This window comes from Cyrtonyx montezumae, unplaced genomic scaffold (assembly GCF_038088225.1).
Source record: "Cyrtonyx montezumae isolate F1298 unplaced genomic scaffold, pur_monq_1.0 scaffold_3, whole genome shotgun sequence".
Classification (NCBI taxonomy): domain Eukaryota; kingdom Metazoa; phylum Chordata; class Aves; order Galliformes; family Odontophoridae; genus Cyrtonyx; species Cyrtonyx montezumae.
In genome coordinates, this window is record NW_027072034.1 from 56,886,757 (window position 1) to 56,902,906 (window position 16,150).

Genomic DNA, 16,150 nt, shown 5'->3' on the forward strand with positions numbered 1-16,150 from the left:
TATTCGCTTTTTTAAAGCACTGATTTTAAATTATATGCTGCTTTTCAAAATAACTTCCTTGTCAGGAGTTCCAGCTGCTGCAGGTTGAATATACATTATATCTTATGAGGCCAAAATAAATGTTGGTGTCTTCAGTATCCTAAAAACCTGGGCAAAGGGTAAATGTGCTGCCTATAAGTATTTTAGCCAATTTCTGAAATGTTCTGCAGGCCGTTGCTTGAATGTTAGTAGAGTCAGTAAATGCAGCCCTGCCAATTGATATTTTCTGGAAAAAAGTACTTCCATGTGGCTTAATGATCTTGCTCGTGGTTTTCTTCACTGGGGAGCCAGAGGGTCAGGATGCACTGAACAATCCTTGAGAAGTATGTTATCTTACTCCTGGTATATTTTTGTCTATGAAAGATAAGCTCCAATCTGTTACATGCTCAGCAGAAAATATTGAAGCAATTTGCTACTCTGTTCTGAATTTTAGCTTATCTTTTGGGAATGACGCCTAGAGAGAAGAATTTAAAGAAACATGCGGCAGAAATGTGCTAGCTAATACAGACAGTGCAGGGGGTCTATTGGGCATTTAGCAGATAGCTGCACTTATCAGGGGAAAAAGTGACAAAACCTCCTGACAGTCCAGTACTAAAAATTTCTCATTGCTATTCATGTAGTAAATTGTGTAAATATATATTAAAATCAATTTGTCTGTTTTCCGTTGATGGACAAGGAAGCCAGTATCACTGAATATCCCATGCTGGAAGGTACCCACAAGAATTACTGAGTCCAGCTCCTGGCTCCACACAGACCACCCAAAATCCAAACCCTATGTCTGAGAGCATTGTCCAGACGCATGCCCACCGCGCTGTGGTGCAGCACTGTCCCTAACCCCCAGCCGCCCCTCCCCTGACACAGCTCCATGCCGTTCCCTCGGGCCCTGTCGCTGTCACACAGAGCAGAGCTCAGCGCTGCCCCTCCGCTCCCTGGGAGAGCTGCAGCCGCCAGCAGGCCTCCCCTCAGCTCCCCTGCTCTGCGCTCAGCACACCCAGGGGCCTCAGCTGCTCCTCACACCCCTTGCCCTCAGACCTTGCCCCATCTTTGTAGCCCTTCTTTGGATACTCTAACAACTTTATGTCCTTTTCGATACTGTGGTGTGCAGCATGATCTGTCAATGACCCAATGATCTGTCACATGAATGCGTTAGATGCAGTAAGGCAATTAGAAGAGGCGGGCAGGTATTTTGTCACTCTATGTAACACTAGGTTCCAAGAGAAAAAGAAAGAAGTGACAGAAATCCTTTAAGAAGGAGCTGTTACACTCTGCATCTGATATCTGAAGCCTGATTTAACTTCTCTGTGACAGACATGCACAGCCATAACTTCTCCTATTCAAATGGCATCATGGCTATTCTGGAAACAGCAGTTAACAACTGTGTTGTATCTCCCTCTTGCAGTGTTATGCTCACGTACACCAGCGTACATGATTGAACAATGCTTTTGCCCTTCAGAGGGCTTGGTATCACTTTATGAATGGAAGAGCAGCCAACACATGCAATGATAAAAATAACTGCATCAAACAAACATAATAATGGTCAAAAATATCTGTCTCTGCCATCCAGAAGTAGGACATTGGCAGAGGAGTAAAAATGCTGCTAAAAAAGTAAATGAGGCAGCATATTTTGCAGCCATTTTGGAGAGCCTTTCTGCTTCTTCTCTACTTCAGTTTCTGGAAAAACACAGCTTTCGTTCTGCTGAAGGGTGGTAGGACAAAAGAAGCACAAGTAGCTAAAGCCACCAGCTCTATTATCTTCTGAAGCTAGCTAATATACAGCACTATAAGTGTTCCTCTGTGAATGTCCTTTGAACTTTCTTATAAAATATGTTCAAGTGTACTATATGTGCTATATGTAAGTAATCTCTCAATCAAGAACAGGGATTGCACTCCTATTTCTAAGATACCTATCCTCTAAGTCTTCTTTTTTGATAAATGAGTATTTGAGTATTGACGGCAAAACTGGTTTTATAGTTCCCTCAGGAGGGACTGATGAAAAGCTGTCAGATCAATCAATGCCCTGCTTGTTAGAGTGCTCCCCTGAGACTGGGAGAAGGTTGAGACTCCTGTGGCTGGGTGTGTATTTCATTCACAATCTGCATGATTTTTGGCAAATATTTCAAACAGCTGGTGAAAGCGGGACATCTGCATTTACTTAGTATTATTTACTCTGATTTAGTAGTTGGGTAGGGATAGTGATAGGAGGATGGTTAGACTAGATGATCTTGTAGGTCCTTTCCAACCTTATGAACCTATGAACCTATGAACTTGCTGCTTTGTTTATTAAATCCAACTTGCTGCTTTCTTTATTTTTATTCAAAGTACCTGAGAGGAAAATATTAAGAGAAATCATTCCCTATGAAGGAAGAAATTGTGCTTATTTTATGTTATTTTTCTTGTTTCAGACACAGAATAACAAGGAAAAAAAGTAAAAAAAACATTGTCAAGCAAAATACACTTAGCAGGATTAAATGCCAGCATCGAAGTACTTTCCCTCTGTTTAGAAATGAGTTTTAACTGAAGTTTACTGTCCTGTAAATACTTCTTGTGTCTTTCACTGCATAACTTCACACAGTCTTCTTAAGAATTGTGCCTTGAAACATAAAGAAATAAGTTCCAAAAAATAATAAGTTGTAGAATCTTACACACTCTTTTATCATGTTTCATAGGCAAACTGGATCTTCTTTTAGATCTATTCTGTGACCCTAAGCAAAGCCCTTGCCCCAGACCTTGAAAACTGGTGAGCTCATCCTGAACTACCTAGGCAACCCCACTATGAAAGATCTGGAGAGTCATGGCCTGTCAGTGGGATTTTTTGAGAAAGGGCTGATTGCTCTTGCAGGATTCTGCCAATGCTGATCTCATGTCTCTAGAATCCAGGATCTCACTGCTTCTCGTTTCTGCTTAATGCATTTGGTAGCCAAGAAAAAGCCTATTTCAGAAAGGTATCTGCAAAAGATTTTTTTTTTTTAAGTTTAACAATGCCCTGTAGTTATTGAAGGTATTGCTATTACATACTCAGTTTTGCACATACCGAATATCAGTTCCATTACAGTGTTTTCAGAAATGAGATCATATCTGCAACAACTCCTCTTTTCTCTTTTGTTTCAGTTCCTCCTTTTATTCAGCCTTTCGAGTTCCCAAGGTTCTCCATTGGGCAGCGGGTCTTCATTCCGTGTGTGGTTGTCTCTGGAGATCTGCCCATCACCATCACCTGGCAGAAGGACGGCAGGCCCATCCCAGCCAGCCTTGGGGTGACCATTGACAACATTGACTTCACCAGCTCCTTACGGATTTCTAATCTTTCACTGATGCACAATGGGAATTATACCTGTATAGCTAGAAACGATGCGGCAGCTGTGGAGCACCAAAGCCAATTAATTGTGAGAGGTAAGTAGACATAATTAGTTTGAAGGGCACCAATTAAGTGGATATCATCAGTATTTTGTAATGACATCTGTTTGATGGGAAAGTATGAAACAGGAAAATATGGTAATCCTTCTTATCATAACAGAGAGCAAGCACACAGGAGTGAAGCACAGAAACAAAAAAAGACTTTTTTATCTGAAAATGGTGAGTCTTGAAATTAATCGAAAACCTTGAAATGCAAAGTGTGAATGGGGTAACCACAGCACTGACTTTCCAAACAACTTTGAGAAGCAAGCCCACTCCTTGGGATGAAGTATTTCAAAGGATACCAAATTAATCTCTGTTATTTTTCGAGGCTGATTATCCTCAATTTTGATTTAGAACTGCTTCCTGTGTAACATTACCTCACTGTAAAAGCAAAGCATTTATACTGACATTCTTTTTCTTGTTTGTGTTTGTTACTCAAATAACATGATCCATTTGCTCTTGTTCAACTCACATTTTTCCTTGAAATAAATGTGAATATAGAACTTCAGTAAGTAAATATTTTATGTGAAGAAGACCTTTTAGAGAAATACTTCCAATATCTTATGCCTTTCAAGTCATACTTTGGCCAAGTTCCACAGAGTATAACTTTTGATGTGTTTTAAAACTTAGTGTGCAAACATAAGAGAGCTGATTTTTTTCCAAAAGCTTTACAAAGTGTTTTTAATTTTTCACTTTTGAATACAGTAAAGCTATTACTCTCTTCTCCCTCCACCATGTCCTTCTTGCTACCAAGCCATTAGACTCCTCAAGGTAAAAAGGCATACACTATAATACTGCAAGTGCCCCTGTTTTTTTCTGTCTGCTGAAGATCATCTTATAAATTTACCATAAGTTACCATCAAGCATTATTCAGTTCAGGTGTCTATTGCTTTCTCCATCTATCCATTAATTCTTAAAAAGAAGTATTTTAATAAATGACATGTATTTGATTATTTGTGACCTACACACTTCTGTTGGCTTTTAACCCTATATATTATTCAAATAGCACAACAATTTTTCCCATCTCTCTTTCTGGAAAAGGGAAGATTTTCAACCTTCCATCATAACAGGCAATGCTCTGGTTATGTCTGCTCTACACAGAAATTCCCATCTAATAACAACTGAGATAGCATGTGACCTGCAGCCATACTTACTACTTGAAGTTGTAGGAAAATCATTTGTGCAAGTCAAAGTTTTTACTCTTTCACCCTTTTCTCAACATTGACACTGATATCTCTGCTCTCTCTGAGTGTCACTGCCGTAATTGCACTTCTTTGTCAGTGGTGATATGACAGCCTTTTGGTGTGTGTGCCTCAAGAACACTCTTAGAAACCCGTGGCAGTGATGGAAGGTAGCTTTTCAGCATGTCTTGCCCAGGAAAAGCTTTCTGGAGTAGTAGTCCTGGAGGTACAAGGGCTACTTAGTTTTTCTCCTCTTGCTTATCTTTCTACCCCAGCTAGTGCTCTGCAGCAACCTTCTTTAAGCCCTTCTCTCTCTGTCAATTTAAATGGTAATGGCTTAATCAATTTTACTTATGCATCTGTGTTAATAATTCCCACTCAGAGGGGCAGAGGAAAATATAATATCATTTGTCCTGAATTTTCAGCCAGAACCCTGGACTGACCTCTTTCCCTCAGTATTGAACTGTTTTAGCTCTCTTATTCCACAGGGGGCAGAATATAGACATCAGAGGGCTAACTGTGATCACTACTAGTTTTCGTCCAACCCAAACTATAGACATCTCAGTATGTACTTGATTTCCTTCCCTATTTCTCCTCCAAGCTTTCTGATCCCTCCTCATCTTTTTGTTCTTGGGTACAGTATAAAGGAAATATAATATTTTTTCTAAATCCATTGAGCAGTTTTTCTCTAAGTAAAGGGAGAAGAAATGGCATTTAAGTTCCACAAGAGGGATTTAAATGAAGAAAACAAAGGCAATATGACTGTTCCCCACAAATTTTCTGTCATTGTTTTCTTTTTAAAATAGACTCAAAAATGGTGAATACTAACACGTTTTCAATATACGTGAGAGTCCGTATCATTCTACAGTACATAGAGAGGCCTAGAAGTATCATCTAAATCAAATCCATTTCTAAGATGAATGGAGGAACACAGGCCAATGGCTTGCTACATTTTAACCATTAGTACATGAATATACAGCCACATTAATACTTCGGTGCTTTTTTCCCTAGTATTTTATCTTTGATCAGGTGTAGTCTATTGTTTGACATTCATATTTTGCTGTAGATTTCCTATGTTTTTCCTACGGAAAATGGTACTGAACTCCATTTTGCTAGGATTATAAAATGGCAAAAGATAAGCAATCACTTGTCAAAATTGGTGGGCACTTTTTGAGTTGTCCTCACTGTTCCTGTTCCTGTTAACTGTTCCTGTTATTTTGAGTTGTTTAAAAGGATCTAAGCAATAATGAGAAGTCCTAAAAATATCTAGACAGCAGGGCTGGATTTTTCTTGTCTTCATCACAAGCAGGTGACTAGCTTCCACAGAGCTTTCTTTCAGAGCATCATGTATTAGATGGAAGACAGTGAGAGAAATAAAGTGAGGGTAGAAGGCTGCTGAGGAGATATACCACCCTGGATGAAGAAGCACTTAGAGCAGTCTCAGTTCTTTTAGCCACAGGTTTCTTGGTGAGGAGATGGAAATAAGTCTTAGCTGCATGTTCTGGACATGGGTCATCCAGTACTTCTCCTCTCCAGCAACTTATTGACCAATTTCAGACAAATTTGAACATGGGAAAATGCCTCCAATGGAGATGAAAGAATGGAATCTTAATGTAAAAATTAGAAATATCTTTCCTAAGTGTGATGCGGTGTACTACCAAACAGCTGATAATAGGTGAGCTCCAGTAAATAGCAAGTTCATGTGAGCTCCTCTGCAAAAAAGAAGTGCAGTATCTTCTAAAAGTTGATTAAATAGACAATGGGAGAAGCTTCCCTCTTCACTGCATCCAGGGAGTACAAGTAGAAACTGCAGGTGAGTGGAAGTAGAGCTTTCATTCTCTTAATTTTGAGCTGCACTGGATTTCAGCCTGCAATTCCTCTTGGAAGTTCATAAAAAAATTACAAGCTGAAAGGGCAAGCTAGAAAGTTTTCTCAAAAACTTATACATAATTATTGTTATATTTATTGTCACACTCCTGGTTTGCTAGGCATGTTATTAATAAAAAGGAAAGAACAAGGTTCCATCATGAAAGCCACCCGTGGAAATCAGGAAAACATTTTCCCTGTCAAATACTTATACATCATGCAGGATTAAATAAGGCTTTACTCATTATGACTGCCTAAAAACCTCTAAAGAGAGGTTAAAGAAATATATACACTTTGTCACATTTTTCACTTCTATAGAGTTTCTGAAATTGAGAATGAAAAAATTATGAAATAAAAAGCAGTGAAAAATGTTTTAGTTGGTAACTGAAAAGATCTTATAGATGTATTATAATTGTGCAGGTGCTGCAAGAACAGAGAATTCAGTGATAGCAGTGGGTGCATAAACCATGATGTTAAAATTCCTGTTAATGAATAGATCATAAATTAAAATTGAGATAAGGTCTTTAAATATCTAATAATGCCCCTTAATGCATTCAGTACATTAAGCATAAATGTGTTATCATTTTGTACTTACTAGGAATGTTGAATATCGTTATGTAGTTAAGCACCCAATGCGTGGTCCGTGAGCCTTGAATATAGAAAGTATCAGTCTGCTTTCTGATACTTGGGAGTGGTAAGATACAGCAAATGCAGTGATGGAAAAGCCAGGAAAAGATTTGTAGTTGCAGCTGGTATCAAAATTCCTTTACTTTCTTTGCTGAAGCTTTGAAGATTACTCATGAATGAAGTGCCTTCTGTGTAATGATTTCATGAGACAAATCTGGTCAATGAAAACCTCTAGGCTTTGTCTTGTTTTGTGAAAGTACATTTTTTTCTTTTTTTTTTTCTTGAACTGCATAGCAAATGGTTTCCCTATTTCAGCTAAATTGACCCCATAGGTCCAATGACCAAATTGAATAACTGTTCATTTCTGCTGAAGTACAGTGTTTAATGATCTCATTCATTAATACATCAATGGTTGGTTTGGCTGATTAAAATTCTTCCATCATTTTGACAGTACGATTTAAATGTAAAGTACAAATATTCCCTGTAAAAATGAAACACTGTATTCTAGGTAAATGTCATAGATTATTTCTTCATTCACTTCAGTAGCCCTCTGCAGGATGGAGCCCTTCAGAATTGCTTTTGAGTGTAACATACTCATCTGTACTTGGGAGCCAAAACACTTGCAGAGACTGGAAGTCCAGGAAGGAAAGTTTCAGTTTGTCATCTGGTCTCTGTCATAAAGACAAGTCATAAAGAATTTTTGGATTTACGTAAAGAAAAATTAAATTAGGGAATGTCAGCATACACAAATTAATTAAGTTACTAGGTAGTAAAGTCCATTCTTTCAAGCAGAAATGACATTAGTAAGTGGTGTCTTCTTAATGTACCAACTTATATTTTCCTATCTTATCAGGATTATTTCAGATTAGTAGATAATTTTCCTTCCTTTAATATGACAGTATGGCATTCATGTTACTTTCAATATTCTATTATGATTTTTTTCATCCTTTGTTTTCCTTTTGTGAGAGCTAGAGTCTGCTAATCATATCGTTGATGGAAAATTCCTTTTTTAGGTCCTTAGGGTTCAGCCATTGAATAGTTTACATTTGCCAACTTATTGCACTTTACATTAAACAATTCAAGAGCTCATTTTTCATCACAGATCCATGGGCTGCATTAAATGAGAGATCCTAACAGAAGCTCACTTAAAGCAATTTTAAATGCCCTCTTTATGGGTTCAAAAGTCTTTGGTGATGAAACAAAAGTAATAATAAAAATAGAACTCTTCAGTCATATTCATAAGCTATTTCAGAATTTTTCGTTAATAAATGGGTAGAGGATGCTCACACCTTTATGGCAAGGGAGAGACAAAGAAATCTAATAGCTTTACTTCTCCACTAATTCTACTTAAGTACATCAGACAAACAAACTTGGGTAAGTTCTTACTAAAGAAGTCTTCTTTAAGGGCTAATGAATTCCTTAAAGATCATGAAATAGTGAATGTAGCTTTATAATCTAAAGCTGAGTATCAAAATCTATACCAAATAGTGAACTACTTCATCTTGCGAAGTATGATAGCACATAGCACTGAAGAAATTATTAATCTGAAATAAAATTAAGAAAGAAACTATCAGTGGGGAAGAAAAATACAAAGGTCTCCTCTGTTTACTTCTTCATCACTTCTATAAGCAGAAAAATCCTGTGGTTTTACCTAGACAGAAATAATTGAAAGGTCATTGAATGAGGGATTTTGTTTCACTGTAGCATCATGTATGATTTCTATGGGCAATAATAAAACTAAGGATACATGTCCTCATAATCACAGCAGCAGTTCAAACTTCCATAAGTAGTCCTAAAGGAAGACTGAAATTTCATTGAATGTGGAAATTGATGGTTACCAGATGAAGGCAGAGTTTTTGCCTAGGTTCAGAAATACTGTGTTTATGGAGCACTACAGAGATACAGTATGACTGCTGATAATATGCCTGGTTCTGAAGCTTATACAGCAAAATTCAATTTCCACAGTTCCCTTTCTGGTATCACATTCTGTATTAAAAGTAATGATTACTATTGGTGATATCAAGAACATGAGAGCAAAATTTCATGTTATATAAATATAGAAATACAATGAAATCAATTATGTTAAAAGCTCAGTTCAGAGCTTATTATCATTTAAGGTGAACTCAACACTTATATCTACAGTCCGTGGGTAAGTTAAAGACGTGGAAAGATGCATTTCCATAAAAATGCTTGAATAACATTATCCTTGACATCTATCCATTTTTCTCAATACCCGCCAAGAAGGATTAGATAAATGCATTATGGAAACAGATAATTTTAATGCAAATAGTATTTTGAAGTCTGATTTTCTTTATTATATAGTATGCATAGTATACTATCTTGCTTAACTTTTTCAGAACTTTCTGCTTGTGCTCATCCATTTAATATACTAATCAAATTATTTCTTGAAAAAAAAATAAACCAACAAAAAAAGCAAGTATACATGACCAATGTCATCCAGAGCAGATGAGGAATATAAATAAATAGTTTTTGAAAGAGAGGGAAATAAAGAATTTACAAAAATGTCTTATTGTAAGAGAGAATTTAAATATATATATATTATACACTTCACACTTTTCAGTGATAGGAGAGTCCAGTAATTATCTGTTGTCTCATTGCACCCATTTTAATCATTCACCTGTAAAACTGACACAACTGAGGTGAATTTTTGGGGACAGAGGAGATGGGTAAAAAGTAGTTTCTTTCAGTTTTAGAGAAAGCACATCTTTTAATTCAATTCAAGTCATCTTGTGTAGTCAAATGCTTCTACTTACATTAACAAGACATGGATGATAGTCCTCTTTTCTTTGAATAATCTCAAGAGAAGAAACTGAATATATTACCTTTAATTTTAATTTCTGAATATCCTAAGGCTTTTGAATTGACCCATTATCCAGTGCTATTCCACTTCAGTTACTTTCTCTCTATTGGAATACCTCATACTTATATTCACTCCTGGGTGATGTAATGTGTTGACTTCATTCTGGACTGTAATGATAGGTAATTAGGTTTGCCAAATCAAGAAGGTGGTAGATGAAGAATGTGGAACTGTTCTTCACCAAGTCTTCCATTATTGGATCAAGGAGAGACACAGTAAAACTAAGTGGAGGTCTGATTAAACCACAAAGGAAAGAATACTCCTTTTCACAGCAGATAATGAATTTCTATAACTTGCTAGCTAAGGAAGTTGTGGAAGTAATATTTATTGGCGAGTTTAAAAGGCGACTAGACAAACCAACATGGAACAGATCTTTAAATGCATAATGGACAGACCAGGACAATTTTGGATGCTGAGGAAATGCAAAGGAAATGTATCATGGAATCTTCTTTGCTTCCCCTCCACAAATAATGTGTCCTTTCCCAGAGTCAGCATACTGGCCTGGGTAGATGTGTTCTGTGTATGCAGATTTATCACATAGATGAACTTATATGTCGTTTCTCCATACACCTTAAACTCCACTATCTTCACCTACACAATATCTTTTAATCAAACTGGTGTGGGATTTTGGTTTGTTGTTTGTTTGTCTAGTGGTTTTTTTTGTCTGTTTGTTTTGCTTATGGTATTCTTAGATAAGCAGCTTGTAATCGATTTTTATAAGCTAGGAATAGTAATTTATTTACAGTTCTTCAGATGAAACAAGTTGATGCCTTAAACTTCTATTAAATCAAATATATTTGTACAACTAATTATCCATTTTGCCTACTTTGGAAAATAAGTACTTGGAACTCCTTTGTGTTTGATGATAAATACAATATAGAGTGAGAACTGAGCTACCAAAGTGAATGTTTTTCAGAGTGGATAATTAAAACAGGATGGGTGATTGCCCAAGGCTGCTGCTGCTGGGGCTTCATGTTTGGTGCTTACCTGTCATGAATTAACACAACACACGATTTCCGTTTGTGAGCGTGGCAGCTGTTTGGAAAGCTGAAACGTTTGACAGCAATAAATATAATAATGGTTTCCATTACAGAAAGAGGAGAAACATGATCTCTCCTAGTACAAAGATGGCTCTTGCCACCTGTTGTTTTTTGTTCCTTCTGTTACCTGCTGACGTGTTTCAAGAAAGTAAGCTTTCTTTGTGTTAGGCAATAAGCAGCTTTTCCCTGTATCTTAGGGATTCAATAAGCAAAATGGTCAGTTAAAAGGACTGTTTTCCCTCTAGAAAATTATTCTCATCTTTTAAGTGGAAAGAGAAAATTTGTAGAGGAGCACTGTATTATAGAGACATGAGGAGGAAGGCTCAAGCCATTGTGATGAGTATTCTCTGCACCTGGAGAATATCTTTAGATGCCTCCTTTAGATGCCAGTCCTATCCATACCCAACACTGACAGCTTAAGTTTCTTATTAAGGAAAACTTAAGACTCTGGTTTAACAAGAGCTGCTCTTTGTATATGAGTGTTTATAATTAAAAAAAAAAAAGTCATTTATTATATAAAGGGTGGCTCAGCTGTGCTTCTGCCATATAATTTTTTTTTTCTTGTATGAGTGTTATTGTACTTTTGGCCATTACAAGCTGTTTCTGGACCTTGAACAAGTGATCACTGTACTGACGATCCCTTTCTATGCTGTCTTAAATATTCTGATGTCACATCCCTCTCCTATACTTCCTTTACTAATATCTGCCATTTCTGGGGTCATGGGTCCAGTTGGAAATTTTGGAAGGTGGGATGGGCCAAAGCACGAAGGGGGCTTTCTATACTGTCTACAGTTTCCAGACAAACTCAGCCCTGGATGGACCCGGTGTGAAGCCATAACTGTGCATGTGTATCTACGTGCACATGCTACAGTGGCCCTAACAGTTAGTTCAAGCAATGGACTATTAGGATTTCTCCTTATGATTTCTCCTTATGTGTTACATCTCAGCATGCTACTGTACTCAATTTGAGATGAAAAAATCTTTGTTAGGTTCATTCACCTTTCTACATTTTCTCTGTACCACTCTAAGAAAAGAAAAAATAACTTGTGGAATAAGAACACAAATCATTTACTGTTTTTTTTCTCAGGTATTTATCACTGAACTAAATAATGATGAAAGTTCTGTGAAAGTCTCCGACTTTGATTTCTTGATACTACGTAATCTAAACATAATGTGTTGAACCTGCCTGTGGCCGTGTTTGGAAAGAATTCAAAAATCCTCATTTTAATATGAAATGATCTAATTGCTATTAAAAGCTGTTATATCTTTAAGGTTATTCACACTATATAAAATTCTAATTCTTCTTCTAAAACCTGCCAGATCTATGTTACCAACAACAACAACAAACACAGAAAACTTCAGTTGGTCTTTGACACCTGTCAGACCTCTCCGTTTGTTAGAAAGTATTTCTTTTCTGATCATGACATTTTGATTTGTCTGGTACTCCACTTTGTAACCTCTGCTACAATGAGATTTTTATTAACTTATTTTTATACCCTATCAAAACTAGTGCTTCTGTTTACCTTTGGCAAGCAATGCATAATTTTTTTGACAGTAAGTAAATAATTCCATAAAGCCAACTTTACTATGTCACTGGAACATCAAAAAGCTGCTTTTAAGTTTTACACAAATTCTCACTGCTTCTTTTGCTTCCTCCTGCAGTGCCCCCTAGGTTTGTGGTTCAGCCAAGTGACCAGGATGGGATCTATGGAAAAGCTGTAATTCTCAACTGCTCTGCAGAAGGTTATCCTGTTCCTACCATTGTCTGGAAGTACTCAAAAGGTAAGTTTCTCTCCATGATCAATGAGAACAAAATCTATTTTAGTTCAGTTACTGCTAAGCTACTGGTTTAAACATCATGTACTTGAAAGCAAATGGAGTGCAGCAAGGGAAGCACTTGTTTTTCCAGTTCCATCATATCCCAAAGCACTTTGAGTTGGTCATTGCCACAGATGCAGTGGCTGACCTCTATGGACTTTTAGACTGTTGTAGAGACTTTTGAGTTTGTGGATGAGCATATCTGTTAGCTATGGTCTCAGTGGGAGAGCAGTGTAGTGAATGGCTGAGAGAAAAGAGATGTGGCTTTAATTGAAACAACCTCAAAACAAGGTTCACTGGCAGCATTTGGCAGACTTTTTTTTCCCCTTCAAAATTTGTGATAACACAGCCAATCATATCTTTTTAGCAAAGAATTAAGGTCAGGTAGCATTAGCATAAGCAGTAATTTGGTATGCACTTTACATAATGCTTTAACATTTTCTTCTCATGTAACAGAACATTAAAACTGCCTCCACTTGACCCTAAGTAACCACAGGAAATTGACTACTTTTTAATTAAAATCTGCTGCCTGTTAAGTTTCATATTCTTGCCTGTTGTCTTCTGGTTGGTTTTAATGAGAAAACAGACTCTTCAAATTCTGTATCCCATGTATGTGGATTAACTCTTTAATGAACTTTAAACATGCATCAAATGAAATATAGGCAATCACAAAACTAGGTGCTGTAAAGAGATCCTTATGCTCCATGCAGTGTTTGGTTTCCTTAGGATTTAAATCTAAACTAAATGTATAGAAAAAGCATAGGGGAAGATGAATGTTCATGTTACAATTATTTTTCCTTATATTCATAAATTCTGTTTTGTGGCAAGAAGGGTATAGCTCTCAGAAACCCATTAATCATCATGTTTTAATTATGAATATAGGTCATAACGAAGTAATTCTGCTTTGTGTTGTTTGTGTGTCGAAATAGGAGGCCAAGTCAAGCTAGCTGAGTTATAATTAACTGTGAAGAGATAAGCTGCCCATTTTAATAAAGGAGAAAGGGACAGTGATTTGATTTTAGTGATATTCTATCATCAAGAGACTGTTTTTAATGTTTTTGATTAACAGCTCTAAAGTATTCAAGTCATAGAAAGTTTTAGTTAATACTTCATGTAGGCATAGCTATCAAATTGCAGTTTCAATTTTTGGTTGAAAGTAACTCAGGTGAAAAGGTCAGTATTTTTAGGGAAAGCTTTATTTTCCTAACACATGATTTCACTTTCAATACTTGTTATGCACAGTTTGGTAGGCTATATGGCACATCTTGCCTTTAAAAGACCCTTCATATAATTAGCTTATCAACTATGTTTTTACAAAATTCCAAAGTAATTTCTGAGGTGAGGTCAGCAAAATCAAATCATAGCTTATCTGTGTGCTCCACAGTAGTGTAGGACATTCAGATTGTAGCTTATTTGTAAGTTCCACAACAGAGTGCAAAGGACATGCATATGTCTGTAGGAATGTTTATGTCATTGGCCTTTTGTGTTGGTGACATATGTAATAGGAGATTTCTTTTTGTGCATTGGGAAGGACAGGTAACTGATTAAAAATTTCTGGAGCGTAACAAAAGATCAATACAGACACTCCATAGTTATCAAGAATATGTTAAGACTTAAAGAGGTAGTGCACACAGACTGAAAAACAAGAGGATCTGTCAGAATGTTAGGAAACACTGTTTTTACTGCAAAGGTGACAGAGCACTGGCATAGGCTGCTCCTGTGGAGTCTCCTCCTTGGAGACCTTCAAAAGCCACCTGGACATGAGCCTGGGCACCCTGCTCTGTGTGTCCCTGCTGAAGCTAGCGTTGGGCCAGATGACCTCCAGAGGTCCCTTCCAACCTCAGCCATTCTGCAATTCATTGATTCATGAGCATGTAGTCCTCTTGCAGACACATGCAGTTGCACGTGATAAGCTGCTGTCATTACTCAGGATAGATTTTGGCTGTAATAGCAGAAATGGTGCATGGAAAGAGTTCGAAATCTGTGCAATATGTTATGCAAAATGTTGTACGTATGCATCTATCATTAGGTCCATCAGCTCTTTCCTTTCTCTGAGCACCAAATTTTTCCTGGAACTTCTCATGTGAAGAGGTACAATAACTGAGTATTTGCATCTACCTGCTTGGGCAATCCATTGCAGACAGGTAGAATTAAAGAAACAAAAATGTGCCTTCCAGTTAAATGACAGGAAGAATGTTTTATTAAAGAAAAAAGATTAAATAGGGGAGGAAGAGGATAAGTATGTGAGTAAAACAGTTGATAAATCATCAGTGACAGCCGTTTTCTCTGAGACTATTATCCCTTTAACACTTCTAAGACCATAGTAAAAGCCTCAGGTAGTTTCAGTGTAACTGTAAGTCCCCAAAGCAAACTTTCTTAGGACTAGAAGAAGTTTTAGTATACATCTAGTCTTTTTTAATATTCTAAATGTTGTATTTGGAGTTTGTTATAGCTTGCTATTTTATATAAAATCATTCTCCATGGTATTTATTCATTGTGTTTCTTCCTTGGCTGACTCAGCCAACTGCATAGACTAACTAATGCTGACAGAAGTCAGCTTCATGAACAGAATGTTGTATATCACAATTACACTGAAGAAGACTATCTTGTGATTTCCCTGAAAAAACTCCTGCTGCTAAAGTAGGTTGGAAAGCTCTTGTTATAAGAACTAGATCTTAAAACACATTGAATGAGTTCCTCATGCTGGAGAAATCTGAACTTGTGGTGGACCTCTGAACAGTATGCCAATGTGGACAGTATGTCAATGTCCTATCCCCTGTTCCCTAAATAACCACTGACTTATTTCTAGTAGGTCCAACACAGCCAGCTAGGATTGGGATTTCAATCTTTGCTATTTGTACTATGATTAACACTCCAGCAGTAATTGAAGAGTCGTCAGACACTAGGTCCAGTAACTCTGCTAACATTCTCAGCTTGTTCTTCATGGTGGAAGGGAGTAGCACAATCATCTGCAATACTGAAATATGAAGTAGACATTCGTTTTATTCCTCTGTCTCACCTTGTTTAAGCAGAACCATGCAGAGGTGGGAAAAAAAACCTTCCTCTAAGAAAGGACAAAGATGTGATGGTTCATAAACTTGCAAAGCAGCCATCTGAAAACACAAGTGAAAACATACGTGAGCCATGTCCACGTGTCTTTCTCCAACGAGCTGCCACTTATTATTAACTATTATAAATAAGATAAATAATCATAATTACTTATCTTAAAGATGAGAATTTGTATGCCTATCTGCAAGTATACACATTTCAAAGGTTCTAAAAGTTTTTTTTCAATATTAAAGTTGTAT

The 16,150-nt window shown here is 36.9% G+C and overlaps 1 protein-coding gene across 1 annotated transcript in view; it reads left to right on the forward strand.

Moving 5' to 3' along the window:
* The window catches only part of DSCAM (DS cell adhesion molecule), a 435,055-nt gene that overhangs the window by 273,058 nt on the left and 145,847 nt on the right, over positions 1 to 16,150 (forward strand). Inside the window, exons 9-10 of the mRNA XM_065741676.1 lie at positions 3,148 to 3,426; positions 12,687 to 12,806. Coding sequence (XP_065597748.1) covers positions 3,148 to 3,426; positions 12,687 to 12,806 — 399 coding nt within the window. The remainder of the gene's footprint in view (positions 1 to 3,147; positions 3,427 to 12,686; positions 12,807 to 16,150) is intronic.